General features: G+C 28.1%; 1 protein-coding gene across 1 annotated transcript in view; it reads left to right on the plus strand.

The window, feature by feature from the left end:
- LOC107451148 (kinesin family member pavarotti) overlaps nucleotides 1-17,659 on the plus strand; it is a gene marked incomplete in the record, with an annotated part of 48,392 nt that extends 30,733 nt beyond the window's left edge. The window contains 10 exon segments of the mRNA XM_043040211.2: nucleotides 559-687; nucleotides 1,668-1,799; nucleotides 2,628-2,889; nucleotides 8,400-8,524; nucleotides 9,206-9,296; nucleotides 12,030-12,175; nucleotides 12,853-12,959; nucleotides 13,806-13,851; nucleotides 14,462-14,505; nucleotides 17,041-17,659. Coding sequence (XP_042896145.1) covers nucleotides 559-687; nucleotides 1,668-1,799; nucleotides 2,628-2,889; nucleotides 8,400-8,524; nucleotides 9,206-9,296; nucleotides 12,030-12,175; nucleotides 12,853-12,959; nucleotides 13,806-13,851; nucleotides 14,462-14,505; nucleotides 17,041-17,053 — 1,095 coding nt within the window.
- Between the last annotated feature and the right edge of the window lie 271 nt (nucleotides 17,660-17,930).

Below are 17,930 nucleotides of genomic sequence, written 5' to 3' on the forward strand. Positions count from 1 at the left end.
TAAAGCATTTGTGACTACCACGATTAAATATTGTTTTTTTATACCCCTAAAACAGTATATATATATATATATATATATATATATGTATGTATTCTGATTATCTAATAATGCCAAAATAAACCATTGGTGCAATCAACCTAATAACCGCCAGGGTTTATAATAAACTGCAATCTTCGGATCTTCCTCAGAAATTTTTTCCATGCAATCTCCAATATCCTATCACACACCTCTAGTGCAACACAACCTAAGTACTACTTCTAATAATCAGTGCAGCTCAAATTAATTTTGTTTTTAACTGTGCTTGTCTTTTATGTATTTTATGAAATATTTTAAATGTTTGTGCACAAATTTGACACTAAAAGCTACTTTTGCCTACTTTTTTCTAAAACATGTATATGGAATTGGTAAAGCATTAATATTATCAATGAAACTAAAAAATAAATTTATAAATCTTGTCTATAATATATTGTTGTAATCCACTATTGATTTCATTAATTGTTTTTAATCAGAATAACGTAAATTAGATGTAATGAATTATATTTATGATGATCTTAATAGAGTGTCGCTCTTCTGGAAAAAGATTTGAAAGCAAGAAATGAACAGGTACACTTCATGGAGAGAGAATTAGTTCTATCTGGAGATCAGGTCAATAATTTAGAACGACAAATGACGGAAGTGAAACATCGGGTAATAATATTATGATGCAAATTCTTCTCTTACTTTTCTTTAAAAAAATTTTTTCTCTGTAACTTTTTTTTCTTATTATTTTATGATTTCTTTTTCTGAAGTAGAGCTTCTTTAGAGTTTCAAAATTCATAATAATTCCTGGAATAATATGTTGTAACTTTGATTTTTTAACTATGCTCTGAACAATTTTTTTTACAAAAATCTATTTTAAACATTTTTATTTGAAGGAAATCTATGTAAAACTAGATGTAATTCAGTTGACAAAATTTCTTTGTTTTTTCTACAATATTTACTCTATTTTTTGGTGCATAAAAGATAAAAGAAAAACTAATAAAATTAGCTTTGTTTTGTTTAAAAAAATTAGTTATAGAAAGTTTTTCATTAGATCAATGCATTTTAAAACAAAATTTATTTAATTGAAAAGGGAAAAAAAATAATGGGAACAAATAATAGAACAAGAACTAGGTTAAAAATATAAGTAATTTTTAAATGAATTGAAAGTATTTATTTAGTTAGTTTAAATGACTCAGTGTTTTGCATTTTGGCTAGTTTGCTGACAAGTTTTTTCTTTTCTGGTTGAATATTTTTGAGAGTTGAATATTTGTTTTTCGCTGAAGAAAAAACATCCTAGTGTAAGAATCTTTTCAGACATTGAAAAAATTCAGTTGGTTTAGGGTATTAAATTGAAATTGCTAATTATTAGAAAATAAGTATATTATCATAAAATTTTCTATTGTGCATTTTTCTATATATGTATAAAAACTAGAAAAAATTGTGTTTAAAATGCATAAAAAAATTTTTTTCATTAATTTCTTTATATCCTTCAAATAAATGTTTTAGCATGTTTCTTATTTAAGGAGTGTTTTCAAATCAAACTAAATTTGAAACAAAGCATAGTTTTTATTTTTTTATTATGTATAAGTGTTTCAATAAATTGTCATGTTATATATGCTTTTTTCCCCCTTTCTGCTATGTCACAGTTGGGTGAAAAAGATGAAATGATTTCTCAACTAAGACACGAAAATCGTGAGATCAGGAGTGAAAACCATGAAAATAGAGCTAAAATGCAAGAGAAACTTGCTAATGAAAAAGATAAAATGAAGAGAATAATGGTAAGATCATACACCTACCAAAATAGATTTTTTATGTATAATTGGATTGTTTTGAAATGTTTATATTGCTTTTGAAACTTGCCATTATGACTGCTATCTCAACGCTAAAGTTAAAAAAGTTTTTATAATCCCCTTAAATAAACACTGATTCAATTGTTTTCATATTAGTTATTTACATATTAGAGAATATTAATAACACTCCTATGTTTGGCATGACTTATTAATCATACAGAGTAGTTTAAATTATCCTTTTTAGACCAGCAAATTGTTTGTTTCAGCGGACAGAAGTTGATGAAAATCAGTTTATGTGTTATGTGAACCTTAAAAACAAAATGTGCAATTGAAAAAACTTTTTCACTGTCAGATAGCGTTTTTTGTGTAAGAAAAAGTAAGTTTATGCAATTTAGGGTTGTTTAAAGAGCCAGTAATCACTGTCATAAAATTATTCCATACCAGATCATAACAAAAGAAATTATCACAAACAATTATGCACTAGGAAGTTAGAAATGTGTGCAAGAAATTATTTAAAAGAAGTTTTTTAATGAAACTGACTTGAAAGCAAACATAATACTGTATGTTTCTTTAATAGATCAATAAATCTTTTGTGTTATGCTTAAGTTCATGTGTGTTTTTACATTGCATTAATTAAATAAAGTTTTAATATTCAAATTTTATTTGTTTTTTTCTGTGTGTTCTTGATGGTCAAATTTAAGTTAATTTTATTTTTATTTGAAATTTCTTTTTCCACAGGTCCTCACAATATATATGTATATTGAGTTTAATTGTCATTTATCAACTAATGAATCTATATTTTTTTCTTATTTAAAGGAGAGAAGATTGGCTGAAAAGCAAGCTGAGTTGGAGGGAAAATTATGCTTCAGTGGTGAAAAGTTTAGGTTGCTAAGAGAAATATTGAATGCTGGTGAATGGGATGACCTTATAGATATGAATGGCCCGCCACTACCCTCAGCTGGTCCCTCTACTGTTCCTTCTGATTCATCTGTACCACAAACGAGATCCAAAAAAAGATCTTCTGCCAGTGAATCGTCAGTAACAGAAGTGAAAATGACCATTTCAAGATCTTCTAATGGTAATAAGACATGTATTGTTATAGCTTTCATCATGTAAGTTTTGAATATTTTGTAATCTAAGATTATTTAGTGAAGATAGGATTTTTTTTCATTACTAATGAAGAGGTAAATAACTTAATATGATAAGACTTTGTCTGCTATATACATCTTTTTATTATTCTTATCTTTTGTTCACTGAAATACCTGAAATGCAAATGCCAGCTCTAAACACTTTATTTATATTTTAACTTGACATGAAAAGCTGAATAGTGTTTCCATTTGGCTTGACTGTCACATGGATTAACTTTAATAAAATGAAATAATATTTAAGTACTTAAAAAAAAAAATTCTTCAAAATTTTTTCCTTAAATTAATCTCCATTAATTTCTTTAAAACTTCAAAATTTTAGAAAGTAATTTTTCCTGCTGAATTATTCAAAAGATGCCTTTCTGAAGCATCAGAAGAGAAAGAAATGCTCACGATTTTTTATTCTCATTCTCATCAAATTCGATAAATACTTGCATCTGCCAAATTTCAAATGGCTAATATATTTATATATATATATATACTAGGGGCAGGGATGAGATTCTTCCGCGGATTCGCGGATTTCCGCTTTTTCTCAGATTTTTCCATTTTTCCCGCTAATTTCCGCTGAAATTCTTTTTTTTGCTCAAGTTAAAATATTTTATGAGGAATTAAATTTTCCGCGGACCGAAATTATTAAAGTCCTCATTCCTCCCTCTGAAGTTTCTCTAAAAATCATTTCCTTGGGATAAAACTGGTTGATCTTTATACAGGGATGAGATTTTTTTCGCTTTTGTCTCTCGAATTTCAGCCTTTTTATCAAAAACTCAGATTCTCTAAAAGTTTCGTTTTTTTTAAAATTTATTTATTTATAAATATTCCGTGTTTTTTTTAAAAAAAATTCAGTCGTTGAAGTCAAATTATTATATTTATTTACGATTTTCAAAGAAAAACAGAAAATTCAAACTACGTCCTAGCTGCTAATCCTTCCGCATGTTTACTTATATTAGCTATTTTCTCCGATTTCACGCACAGAAAATAAGATTTTCCGTATTTTTTATCCGTCGGCGGGATAGCTCGTATTTTCGTAATTTAGACGTCGCTGCTTCTTGTATTCTGGAGAGAAAGCAAACAAAAAAAGCGAAAAAAAATAGAGGTGGATTTGTGGTGAAAATATTTATTTGCTCATTCAATTAATCTTGTAAATTTTTATTTATTGTGTAAACAAAAAACAATTCAAACAAGCCTTTTAGAAATCCCAAGTCCAGACTCTGCAAATATCTCGATTTTTATTCACGCGATTTTAATATCAATCATCGATTTTCGTATTTACCTGATTTAAAAGTTGCGCATTGCAATTCTTATTTACGCTTTTTAAATATCGTACATTATGACTCGTATTTACGAGATTTAAAAATCTAATATCGTGTTTTGTATTTTTGCATTTTTAAAATCGCGATTTTATTATCAAACATCGATTTTCGTATTTACCTGATTTAAAAGTTGAACGTTGCGATTCTTATTCAGGCCATTTAAATATTGTACATTGCGATTCTTATTTACGAGATTTAAAAAACCAATATCGCGATTTGTATTTACGAGCTTTTAAAACCCTATGTAGCTACGCGAGCTTAAAATCCAATGTCGTGATTCGTTTTTGCGGTTGTAATATCGCGCGATTTTAAAATTATGCATCTTGATCTTAAAATTACGCATCATGATTTGTATTTTCGCATTTTTTAAGTTCGATGTAGAGTTTCATATTCACGTGATTTAAAAGCCTCATTCGGGATTTATAATCACATGTATTACAAGTTTAAACAAAAATTTGACAAAAAAGTGAGATTTTTATATATATATATATCTATATATATTCTTGGATTTCCTCTTTTTTACACTCTGACTACTCTCATCCCTGACTAGGGGGCTCCGCCCCCTGCTCGCTACCGCTCGCCAACCCCCGAGAATTGCTACGCAATTCTTTTTTGTTTGCTTCGCAAACAAATTTTAATACATTTATATAAGGATATAAATGCGCGGCAGAGCATAAGGGATTTTATTTAACAATGTACTAATCAACTTAATAATCAGTAAAATACAAAATTTTTAGTAAATTGCAAGGAATTCTATCATAATAATGAGATTCGAATACATATATATTAGAAGTTATTATAAGGGCATTAGCCAGAACTGAAGTTCCGTTACCGAAGCACGCGTGGCAGAGCAGATTTGATTCAATTCAGAGGGAATCATATACTGGATGCTGGACGCTCCCTTTAGAGTGCTTCCTCCCCCCCCCCAATTAATTGACATTCAAATTATAAAAACAAAAATAAAAAACAATCACAATTTACCATAATGGTTATCAAAATAAAAACTATGCAAAAAAGTAAGATATTTACAAAACTTCTGCATAAACAATGTTCTTAAAGCAACATGATTAAATTCAAAGGGAATCATATACTGGATGCTCTCTTTAGAGGGCATCACCCCCCCAATTAGTTTACATTCAAATTATAGAAACAAAAATAAAAAACATAATAACAATTCACCATAATGGTTATCAAAGAAAAAAATATGCACAAAAATAAGATATTAACAAAACATCTGTGTAAACAATGTTCTTAATTGAGGAACTTTCAATGTCACTATTTGCACCAACAATCTGAATTTTTATCCCAGACATGCTCCGGCACCTTGATAAAGCTGGTTGTGGCCATTGCGTTAACTTCCCCACGAAGAGCAACACAGCTTATACCTTTAAATTGAATTTCTTGGTTTGCACAAAATGCTGCCATAGCAAAAGACGAATTGTGAAAACGTATATTTTGCCTGAAATTTATTGAGTCATTGTCATTTCCCAATAAAAGCTGTTTCAAAGTTTCTGGATACGGATGAGTTGGGTTCAGCTTTATCTTGCCATTGTGACAGCAATTGTGTTTTATTCTTCCATGCTCTGCTACAAAGGATAGTGCCCTGCAATGAGAGCATTCTACAGACATAGATTCAATCAAAAGAGGTGGACAGTCATCACTGTACGATTCTCCCAAATACTGATTTTCATCTATTTCTCGAAGAGGATTAGCTGCCCTACTTCGATTTTCTCTTTGGCGGGCATTAGTAAGCTCTCGATTATTTTGTCGATTTATTCTTCGACTCTCTTGTTCATTTTGACGAAACGTGGGATCCAATCTCCGCTGTCTGCGATATTCTCGATCGCGATCTGTCCTGTCAGACATTATACTGAAATTCCAAATGATTGAAATGAGTTGAATAAATAAATGTGATTTAAAATTTAACCATTTTAAGGTAAGCAAGCCTCAGTAAGCTTTATAATAGCAAACAACAAAAATGTGAACATTAAAAGATATCAATCACTGGATAGGCATAAGAATGATAAGATAAGATGAGATGTAATCAGCAAAAACCAACTCAAAGTAAATCAACAAAAAGCTTTGACGCGAATGCATTCTCTTTTCTGATTGGCTTAAAACTGCATCCTCGCTTGGATTGGCTACTTCTTTCATACTGGCACGTGATACCTTAGATTTCATTGGCTGGTGCGACACCATCATTGGATTTTTATATATAGTTAGATAACATGTATTCTCAGATCAAGTTTAAAAGGTAAGCAAGGAGTTTAAAAGGTAAGCACTTCACTTTGGAAATCATGTTCCTTCCTTTCTGTGAGGCATTTTGTCTCTTGGTTCTTTTTTAAAGAACTCCTCAATAAGGATGACCAAGGATTATTTCAGTTATAGCTTATTTATTTCATTATTCTGGATTAATATAATTATTTACAAAAAAGTTACATAAGCTGTTGAGTATAATGTTTCGGAGCGCTATTGCTCCCTTTTTCGTTCATGCTTTTTCTATCATAGTTCAAGGTTCAACTAAAACTCAACTCTTCTGCGTTCAAAACTAATCTGATCTAAAAAATCCTCTTTCTCCTCAGAAACAGTCATTTGCTCCACCCCCAAGGTAGGGGACGACACCTTTAGTGTGTTCACCCTCTGACCCTCAGATCAAGGGGTCAATCCAATGCGTGGGAGAGGAATCAGGATCCTGACACTTTCATTTTTTTAAAGGACACCGTCTTATACATTTTAATTAAATATGACTGTGAGTGTGTTTTGCGTTACAGATTCAAATTTTTAGCAAAAGAAATTATTAATCAATATAATACATTTCCCTCCTTTTTTTATATAAATTTGGTTGAATAAAATCTATCAAATACTTTTAATATAGCACATATGAAAATTTTATATCACTCATTTTAGTCATTTTTGTCGTTTACAACTCGCACTGATTCCATCGTAAATACATGTAGTAATTTGATAATTTTTTCAACAATTATTGCTATAACAATTATTTTTATTTTTTAAATCAGTGTCTTTTATTGCTCAGTTACTATTATTGATATTGTAATTTTTAAAAAAAAAAAAAAAAAATTTCCGATACTATTAAGGCACGCAAATTTCGAATCGCAGGATCAAACTCTGCATCGATATCATCTTTGATCCATACGATGTTTCAATGTTCCTTCGACATTTATTGCTACAAATTTAAACATTTTTTAGAAAAAAATCCTTGATGTCTTTTAAACAATTTTAATACACATGAAACTCTAATTGCTTATATGATGATTTACTTTTATAATGCTACAATTTCATAATTTCTTTGACATTTTAGTTATAGCTAGGGCTACCAATTTCCAGTTATCACTCAGTTGATATTATTTCTACATATAACATTTAAATCACATATTCAAATAATCATTTCCTGGTGCAAATTAAAAATTTACACCAGTAATATCGTAAATCCGTATGATTTTGACGTAGTTTTTAAACTTCGATATTTTTAACACAAGGCTTATCACAACAACCGAATCTGGAAACGAAACACTTATTTGAGTAACTCTTTTTCACGAGTGTTCGTCGTCAATCTTTTTTTCTAGTTACTGCAACGGATTTCTGAATTTATAATTAGTTTTTCTAATGTGATGATTTACAAATGCGAAAAGGATAATTACCATGTTTTACCCTTTTGAAGAATATCACCCATAGTATTAGAATAAAAAAATATTGCATATTCTGTTAAAAGAAATTATATGCAATTTATTTTATCCAAATAGAGTTTTTCCTTGTGAACGATGCTTTTATTACTTTAAATTAGTATATATATACATATTAGTTATTATTAAAAGTATCTTACAGTAAGATATTGGTACTTTAGCAGTTTGTTGCAGAAAGTCTGAAAAAATTCTGCCACATGGTTCTCAGTAATCAATCTGTATTCTGTTAATGGTATGAATTCTTTCTGGGGTACTTAAAACAGACTTTGCTCTAATATTGCTGTTCGGTTAACAATAACTTTCTGACCGAGCAAACACTTTTATCTTTCAGAAATACAATTATATAATATCATGCAATAATATTGATTGCAAATATTTTAGATGCCTCTCTAGTTTAAAAGTCATCAATTTCATTTGGTTCTAATTTTTCAGATTTAGGTAATGCTGCCAAGAAAGTGCGCTCTCATCGTTCCAGAGAGGAAATCATCCCAGTTTCAAAAAATGAGTTTGATTCTCTATTTGCAAAAGAGAATAAACCTCCAAGTTCATCACAAAGGGTATGTGTTTATTTTTCTTGAGATTTCTTCTCAATTTTTTTTCATTGTTTTATTAGTTTATAAAATTTTTTTTTAAAACTATGATATGTAGAATTTTATTAGCCATGAATATCATGTTTTGTAAATTCAGGAATGTAGCTTTTAGACAAGGAGTGAATTTGCTTCTCAAAAATAGATTTTTATCAATTCACAATAACAAAATACATTGTTATGAATATACTCGAGCAGTATCTGTACTATTTATGTTAATATTACTACTCTGTAGTGTTAAAAAGTAAAATATTTCATGTTATTAAAAAAAAGAATGGCATGATGATTGGCGAAATTTTATTGTGTAATTATGATTCCCTTCTCTCTCTCTCTCTCTCTCTCTCTGTTTTTTATTTTATTTTATTATTTTTTTTATTTAAAAAAAAACTTAAAATTGTTGTTTTAATATTTTGTATTTTAATTTTAATGTATTTTTTTAGTGACAATGAAATTTAACTAAGAATTTCCTTGGTAATCAAAACATTTATTATCCAACTTCGAAAAAAAAAAAGAAGCAAATTTGTACAAGCAAATTTTTGTTTCATTAGTATCCTAAATACAGCTAGTTGATTTGTTCTAAAATTATTTTTTTTATTTATAATTTGTCGATTTATTATTTTAAACAATTGGTAATTTTTTTTTTTTTTTTAGAGTATTGCTATTGCAAATCTGCGTCATAGAAGAACATCTAGTTCTGGTGATGTGTGGGTAGAACATAAGCCGGTTGGAAATCTGGAGTTAGGTAATTGTATTAAATAATTGAAAAGCAAAGTAGATTCACCTTTTAAGTACTATTTTTTGGGGTAAAAATATTTATTGGAGAAAGTACTGTTATCAACAGGGGTTTCCAACTGGTGGCCCGGGGGCCACATCTGGCCCGTGAAGCCTTTTTTTGTGGTACACGAACTAAAATATATTAGTTGTCATTTTTTTGTGGACAATTTTCATAAAAAATCTATATGGCTTTAAAATACTTTTCTCGTTAATAAAAACCTAATTTCTTCATTTCTGTAAAATTTAACATACCAACGGTGCAAAAAAAATTTTTTCTCAGGTTTTTCATCCCAGAAAATATTTATTCAAATACAAACATAATCGTGTATGTTGCTCTTTTTTATTTCATTTTTTTGTATTTTGTGAATATAATTTAGCATGTGCGTATCAGAAATTCTCTCAAAGAAATTCTCCGATTTAACTTTTTGAAACCACTTATTTTGGGCGTAAATATATGCACACACTTATAAATTTAAAATGTAAATATCTATTCTCTAGTGGTTGTAGCAGACAAACCTTAATTTTCTCATTAAACATTTTGTGTGCTACTATGTAAGTTTTAATACCAACCTTTTTAAAGTTTTATGTCTTAACAATTAGATATCTGTTGCACATTAATTATTTAATGCATAGGTGCATATTAAAGTTATTGTAGCCCAATTTTTTTATTAATAACAATTAAATATTTTTAAAAATCTACTTCTTATTTTAATTTGTAATTCAATACTTTTGTTTTGTACAATTTGGTAAAAATCTGACAGTAATATTTAATGTTCCTTCAAACATAAAAGAGTCCTACATAAAATTTTGATAAAGTTGCGGCCCGCCATTTGATTTGTGTTTTTAATTGTGGCCCCCGGCCTCATGTAAGTTGGAAACCCCTGATATACAACATTAATTTATTTTGCTACCTCTTATCATTCCAAAGCTCTCAGATAAAGGTACTAAGTGGCAATCTTTGAGTGTTTTTGGTGTTAAAAAATGATCCAAGTGCAATTGACAACAGTCAGTGAACAACATTTAAAAAATCTCTATCTTGGCACAAGGCTGAGATACAAAGAGTATGAACGCTGAAGTTTGAACAGTTCAAATGAATGTAAGATTAAAGATTTAGAATTGGTGATCTAAATTAAAAAAATAAGATAAGAATGAAAGTGTTTACATAGTTTAATTTACTAATACAGTATATGTGATTCATTGTTTCTTGTGGAATCTTTTATTATGAACTATAGATATTTAAAAAAAAAAGAAAAATGAATGTGTGTCCTTAAAACTTATTAAGCATAACATGAAATATTAAGTGACTTGAAAATTAATGAAGAGTAATTACAGAATAATAAACTTTAAAATTAATAAGTTTACTATAAGTATGAAAAATTATGTGCAATTTGCAAAAATACCTGCAATGCAAGAGAATGAACAAATTTATTTGAAGGAATTTGGTCTACATTGGTTCCATTCGTTTTTCATAATTCAAGATTTCATGATTTTTGACAATTGTCAAAAACAATGCCAATAGTTTTTTTTTTTTGACAGGATGGTTACAACAAGATAAAACCGTCAATTGTTAAAAACTTTCCAACCCTGCCTAATTATGATATTTTTTTAAAGTGCTTAAATTTTTTTTTTTTTTTTTTGAATGCTTGAAAAGTGCTTATTTTTTGTTAAATAATTTGGCTACACACCCTGACATGGCAAAGCAAAAGATTTTGGAGCAGTTGATAAAGGTTCGACTGTATAGGAATAAAACACTACTAAAACAGTTTTTTGAAATTTAGTTTTTAGTAAAACTTGCTTTTTTATAGATTTAAATTTTTTTGCATAAATATTTAATGAAAATGATATTTTCCAATAGAAATGGTTTATTTTAATTAAAGCTATTGCTAATTAATAGGAGTAATTGTACCCATAGTTAAACATTTATGCAATTGAAAAATAGACTTGATAATGTTCAGATTGTTTGATGATTTTGCTTTTCTTACATATCCTTTGTGTCAGATATTTGTAGTTCCATTTCGTATTTGAATTGTTTACATTCTGTAAACATTCTTAACACAGTCATATATTCTTCTTACTAGCGAAATAACTTATAAAATTATTATTTTTGATCTTCTACACAAGTTTTGCTGTTATCCTGAAATCGTCAGTGATTGGTAAAAATTTGAAAGCTATCATTGTAACTTTCAAAGTGGTTATATAGTTTTGACAAATAAATTTGTGTAACTAAAAACAGGACTTTTTACAAAATTATATTTATAATACTTTAATATTTAATATACTTTAATTAAATAAAATATTGGAAATGTACATTAAATAATTAAGCCTTTTTGAATTATAGCATCAATAACTTAGTAATAAAGTATAGTCTCCCTTAAAGATTAAATTCTTTTCCATGATTAGAAATAACTTTTGAAGCTAAATTAACTGTGCGATTATGTATCTTCATTTTTATTTTTTAAAAATTGATTCCCTACAGCTGTGAAATACAATTTTTTTTATTCCAATGGAACTTTTAAATCACTCTTATAGATGGTTTTATGTGCTATAAAGTGTTATTTATTTATTTTTTTCTCTTTTGAAAAAAAGAAAGCTAAGAGAGAGAAAAGAAAGCTGAGAATTTCAAATATGTTGAAGGAAAAAAAAGCAGCAAAACTGTTGTATTGTAAATAACTGAATTTAATGTTTCATGATATCTGTTAAGGCACTGTTTTGCAACCAAAAATGAAGAAGCGCCGATCAGTAACCAAATTGAAAGTAAAAGATGTCACCAATAAAGATGCTTCCAAGTATGTTCTCGAACACCAGGAACAAGATTCGCAAGGAGATATTGAGACTCAGTTATACAAGGTATGCTACTAAGTTTTTTTTCCTCTGAGATTAATGATATTGCCTCTGTCAGGAAAAAGAACAAAAACATTTATAATGACTCGAACAGAAAAGTCTTTGATTAAAGACATACTCATAACTTGTAAAGTCACTAACGAAAGAGATCGGTAACACTCATATGCTCATGGCCCTGATACATAGTAACTATATTGACAATACAGCAGACAGTATCAAATTGGTTTGTCAAATTTCGTTCAGATAATTTATTGTAAAAAATTCTCTTTAGTTCTGTTATTTTGCTTATTATTTTATGTTATTGAAACATAAAATAAACTGTTATGAAAATTTTAACCATAACAAGTTTGCCAAAAATACAAACCTGCTTTCAATTGTTATTTTTTATTAAAATAATGCATCTCAAAGAATAATTAATTTTACTACAAAAGTTGGAAACTAGATCACAAACTATATTTCTATGCAACAACATCTTTAAATTTTTTATTGTGAGGATAATAAAATTTTTTTTTTAAATATTTAGATTTTTATAAAAAAAAAAAAAAAAAAAGACAAGAACGTAAAGGGGTGTGGTNAAAAAAAAAAAAAAAAAAAAAAAAAAAGAATTACCGCTATTAAAGCTATTTTTTTATCTTACATTGTTATATTGACTTGTTAATTTTTTTATTCCAAACAACTTTTAGGGTGATATAATACCATCTGCTGGTGGGGGAGCTCAAATAGTTTTTAAAGATGTTGAAAAGCTACGCCAAGAATCACCACCTGCTGCAGCTGCACCTTACAATTTTAGGTTAGTTTTTCAAGCACATTCTTCAATATTTTAGTTTCTAATCCACAGATTATAATTGGTATTTCAAAGAATACCAGGATGTTATGTCAACATGCAAAAAATGCATTACTGTTTTTAGTTTCTTGTCCAAAGAAAAAATTCTAGAGGCTTAACTGAAGTGTTTCATTTTATGTGTGGAAGTAAAATAAATTATGCCTTAGAAGAGTGTTGAACTAAATATCAAAATATCAATACCTCTCTTTCTTGCATTGCAAAAAGGGGTAAATTTTTTAATATTTTTAAGGGATGTTTGATATATTAAAATCGAACATTTGATAGATAATTTTAATTATATAAATAATTAGAATGCTGGTATGTGAGAAAAAAATGAAAATATTTGTACATTCAAAAGTGAGGAAAGAAGTCAGGGCTGAAGCACACACAAAATTTAAAATTCAGTAAATGTATTTTAGTCCTTATCTAAAATAACAATACCCATAATGTAACTCTTTTTATGATGCAAATTCTTTTTAATTATGGAATAAAGTTTGCTAAATATTTTTCAGCTCTGAATATCAAAATTTTTTATTGAGTATTGCATCTATTTTCTGTGGTCAGTTTATCAAGTTGTTGTAGGCTTTGTTTTGTTAAGGAACTGTGTTATTAAAGTAAAACTTTCTGAAAGAAATTTTTTTAACAGTCACCTGAAAATGTTATGAAATATTTTCACTGTGTTAAGATTTTTTTTTTCAAAATGGTTATTTTATTGTTTTCTCATGCCATTATTCAATTATCAATAATATAGTTATATAAAGCATATATGAGCAGCACACAGCAATTTTACTTTAAATTAATTTTCTTTCATAGAAAGAGAAGCAATGAAGGTTTACCACTTCGAGAAATTGAGGACCGGGTAAGTTTATGTTTCAAAGAATTAAGAATCTTACATATTTTATGGAAAGTAAAATGAGATTAACAATCTCATACAATTACTGGTTCAAACCACCAAATGATAAATGTAATAAACTGCAGCTAAATATAGTAAGGAACTAAAATGACTTGAACTCAAGCTGGCATTTAAAATGCTACTAAAATCAGGGTGAGGCAACTATGGTTACTATTTTTATATTCAATAAGTGATAACACGAGTATTTAAAATTTCAACCTTTAAAAAACCGTTGAAGCTCTATCAAATTTTTTTTTAAATGCGATAAACAGCGGCTAAATAAACAATCAAAAAAGGGATGTGGATTTATGATAGAATGTTAGCAAATCAAATGTGTTAAAAAGTGATAACTCAAGTTATGTTAGCAGCTTTGTCAACTTATTTGCATGCCTTTTGTAAGAAATAAGCAGGTTTAAAATATAAGTGAATGTATTGTTATTAAGATCAAAAAAGAGGTATTACTCATCATATGGACACATTTTTTAAGCAAAATTATTTTAATTCTTCCTACATTTTTTTAGCATTTGAAACCAAATGTTCAATCACTATGTTAATATATTCAATTTAATGTTTTTAGTGCACAGTAGCTGTTGAGTGTCATGGAGTTCCATCGAAAGTCATGTAAGTTCACTATTTTTTTCTTCTGTTATATTTAGGGTTGATATTGTAATATGTAATGCTAAAGCAGGGTTGTCATTCAAATATAGAAAAAAATTCTCAGTGTTTAAATTGTACACAATATATTAAAAGGAAACGCATAATGTGTTCATTTATGAGCTATATTAGCTATAGTAGTTTTAATTACTGAAAACTTGAAGAAATAAGAAACAGTTCAACATATTTTATGTATAAATATACTCAGCTAAATGAAATTGTATAGTATGGCTGAACTATCTTAAAATATCCCACTTTGAGAGGTTACCAAAGTTAATTTCCTGTTATTTCTGAGTTTATAAGGAAATAATAAAAATTCCTTGTAGATGATTTTTAAATGCTCAGTTTTCGTTGTAGAGTACCAACCCTGTAAAGTTTCTCATCCTATTTATATCCATGGCTTAAAAAATTTGTTATGTAATCTAAAATTTCTGATAAAGATCTAATTATTAGAAGAATATAAAAAAAACTAGGTCAATAAACTAACTATTGATTACGAATACTAAATTTCTTTACCGGAAAAGTGTTTTATGAAAAATTTGGTTTTATTTTAATGAACATTATTTTTTTTTTCATAGAGAAATTTCGATTGTTTCATGAATTATGGACATTTATTCAAAAAAAATTATCTAATTTTTTTTTCCCAACATCTTTTACGTAAAACTTGTTTTATATGATTTACAAAAATATTTCTCTATTGAAAAACGTTATTGTCTTATATATTTACTGGAATCTTTATTTGATGACATTTCTTTAAATAAAGAGAACATGCTTCAAGAAGAAACAACTAAGTAACTTTCATAAAGCAATGGATGTAATTGAATCAGCCAAAATGGCACTTTTTGTGCTGATTCTTCCTTAACAAATCGTATGCAAAATGAAAATTTTTAATTTCGTTTCATTGTCAAAGATATTCTTCTCTTTCGGGAAAAAATATAAATATTGTTCTTTGCAAACACAGAGAACAATATTGATACATTTTCATGATAGAAATGTTTAAATTTGTTTTAATTTTTAGATTTCATTCTTTTTACTTTTTAATTGATTATTACAAGTAATAATTGATTATTACATGCAATTATAAGTTTGTTTTTGTGATTTCTTTTAAATTGCTTTATTTGAAGTAAAGTTTTGGGAATGTCTCCATGCCGAGAATATTTATATTTTTATTCTTTATAGAAAAATAATTTTAAAACTTGTATTTTTTAGATATTCTTTTTATTTCTTTACTTTACTTAATTATTACTGTTAATAACTTATTTGTTAGTTATTGTTTACAAGTGTTATTTTTGACTTGTTATAAATTGCTTTATTTGTATAAAGTTTTGAGAATGTCTACTACAGCTAAGAATTTATTATTTTCATTTCTGGAATTAGTCAAGAGTTCAAAAATGTATTATTCTAGAAAATAAACAAATGAATGTAGATGAAACTGCCAACAGAGCTACTCAATTTATTGAAATTTAAAGTTCTTTATTTTATTCTATGGAAAGAAATGTATACATACCTGCTTTAAAAAAAAACAAACTTGGATTATTTATTCATTCATTGATTTTTTTGTGGCTGGGTTTGTCGTCGACCTTCTGAGCCCAAGTCTGCGGGTTCGATCCCCGGCCCAGACACTGGATTTTCGGGACTGGAATCCTCAGCGGCCATGTCGTATGATTATGCAGCCTGTAAAAGATCCCTGGGGGTGCCTTATTGGCTCTTGGCACTTTAGCATCCAAATAGAGTCTCGGTGCTGCCATCTAGTGTGGCAGAAACTAGACGTCCAAATTAACATGACCAACGGTATCTCACCCATTGTGGTGGTCCTAAAAGAGTGGATACCACCTCTGGAGAATGCACTAGGTCTGCTCATTGGCAAGACCGATTGTGCAGCTCATTGGAAATTAAATTTTTTTTTATTCATTTTGCAAAGTTCTCTTTACTCTCTCTACTTTATTCTCTCAACTAGTTGTAGAAAAGTACCTTCATTTTTGTAATTGAAATGAAAAAACAACTAGGGCTTTATAAATCTACATAACAATCTGGATTTCAATTCCAAAAAAAAAAAGAAAAAAAGGAGATTAAAATGAAATTTACACCTAATAAAAGAGTTGAGGCAGAATAAAATATAAAAGTAAATTATATGTAGTGTATCTACCACTACAAAAAAATACAATCCTAATTCACTAGTATATAAGACCTGTTAACTCGATTCTATGGTGGGGTACCTTTACATAGAAGGTTGACATCGTCGACATTCCTAGTAGCTACTCTCCCCACAATAAACATCTTATTTATATATAAACATACATTTTTTATTTAGATTAGGTGTTTGTCTGTATTGACAAAGGAGTCAATTGACTTTAGAGTCACAGCTTTTAAAAAAAGTTTGGAAACCTTTGGTTTTGATAACCAGATGTACTTTCTTTAATATTTTAAAAATTTGGGTATTATCTGTGTTTAGTTATTTTTAAAAGAAAATAATTTAAATCTTATACTTTTTTTTTAATACAGGAAGAAAAAGTAATTACAAGTCTCAAGAACATAGAAAAGAAAGTTGCTGTATATGAACTATTAATTTTTTTACTCCTTTCATTACTCACTATGACGTCCATTCCAGAGCTTGGGGAAAAGTACTTATTTATTGGTTATATTGCAGGGTTGCTCAACCATTTTCTGATACCGGGCCACAAAAATTGAAAATAAATGCTTTGTCGGATGACGAAATTATAAGAAATATATACTGACATTATAGCCATAAAAAGGAATTGTTACAATTAAGTTCAGAATTGCCGTAAGGCAATAAATGAATAAAAAGCCAGGATGACCAGAAGAAAAAAAATTTATTAAAACAAAATTAACTTTCTAATACAGCAGTATTTATATTTATAAATAAATTTTTTTATTAAAAATACTTCATATTGCTCATTATTATACAGTTAGTGGTCCGCAGGCTATAAGTTGTGCATCCCTGATGTATTGTATCAAAATTTGTATTTTAGAAATTATCATACAAGCTTTTATGTTTAGTTGGGGCTTGTTTTATATTAGAGTTCTTGTAAATTTGATTACTTTTAATCGTTTGTAAAAATTTTAAAAAGTATATTTTAATAAATATGTATGTATAACTTTATATTCGTCAAATTTGATTTTAACTTAAAAATTTATTGTTCACTAATCTTGTACTATTGCAAAAAGGTGCATAAAATTTTCAGAATTTAATTCTTTCATAACATGAAAAATTTAGATCTAACTAGTTTAGTATACCTTAGAAAAGTTACAATTTTTTTTTATAAAAAATCTATTTTAACACAAAGTGAACAGGTGGTCTAGTTATAAAGGTTTTGCTCTCTAATTCAGTTCTTAATAAATTTGACTATAGAGAGATTTCTGAAACTAATACC

Source organism: Parasteatoda tepidariorum, chromosome 6 (assembly GCF_043381705.1).
Source record: "Parasteatoda tepidariorum isolate YZ-2023 chromosome 6, CAS_Ptep_4.0, whole genome shotgun sequence".
In the NCBI taxonomy this organism is placed as follows: Eukaryota; Metazoa; Arthropoda; class Arachnida; order Araneae; family Theridiidae; genus Parasteatoda; species Parasteatoda tepidariorum.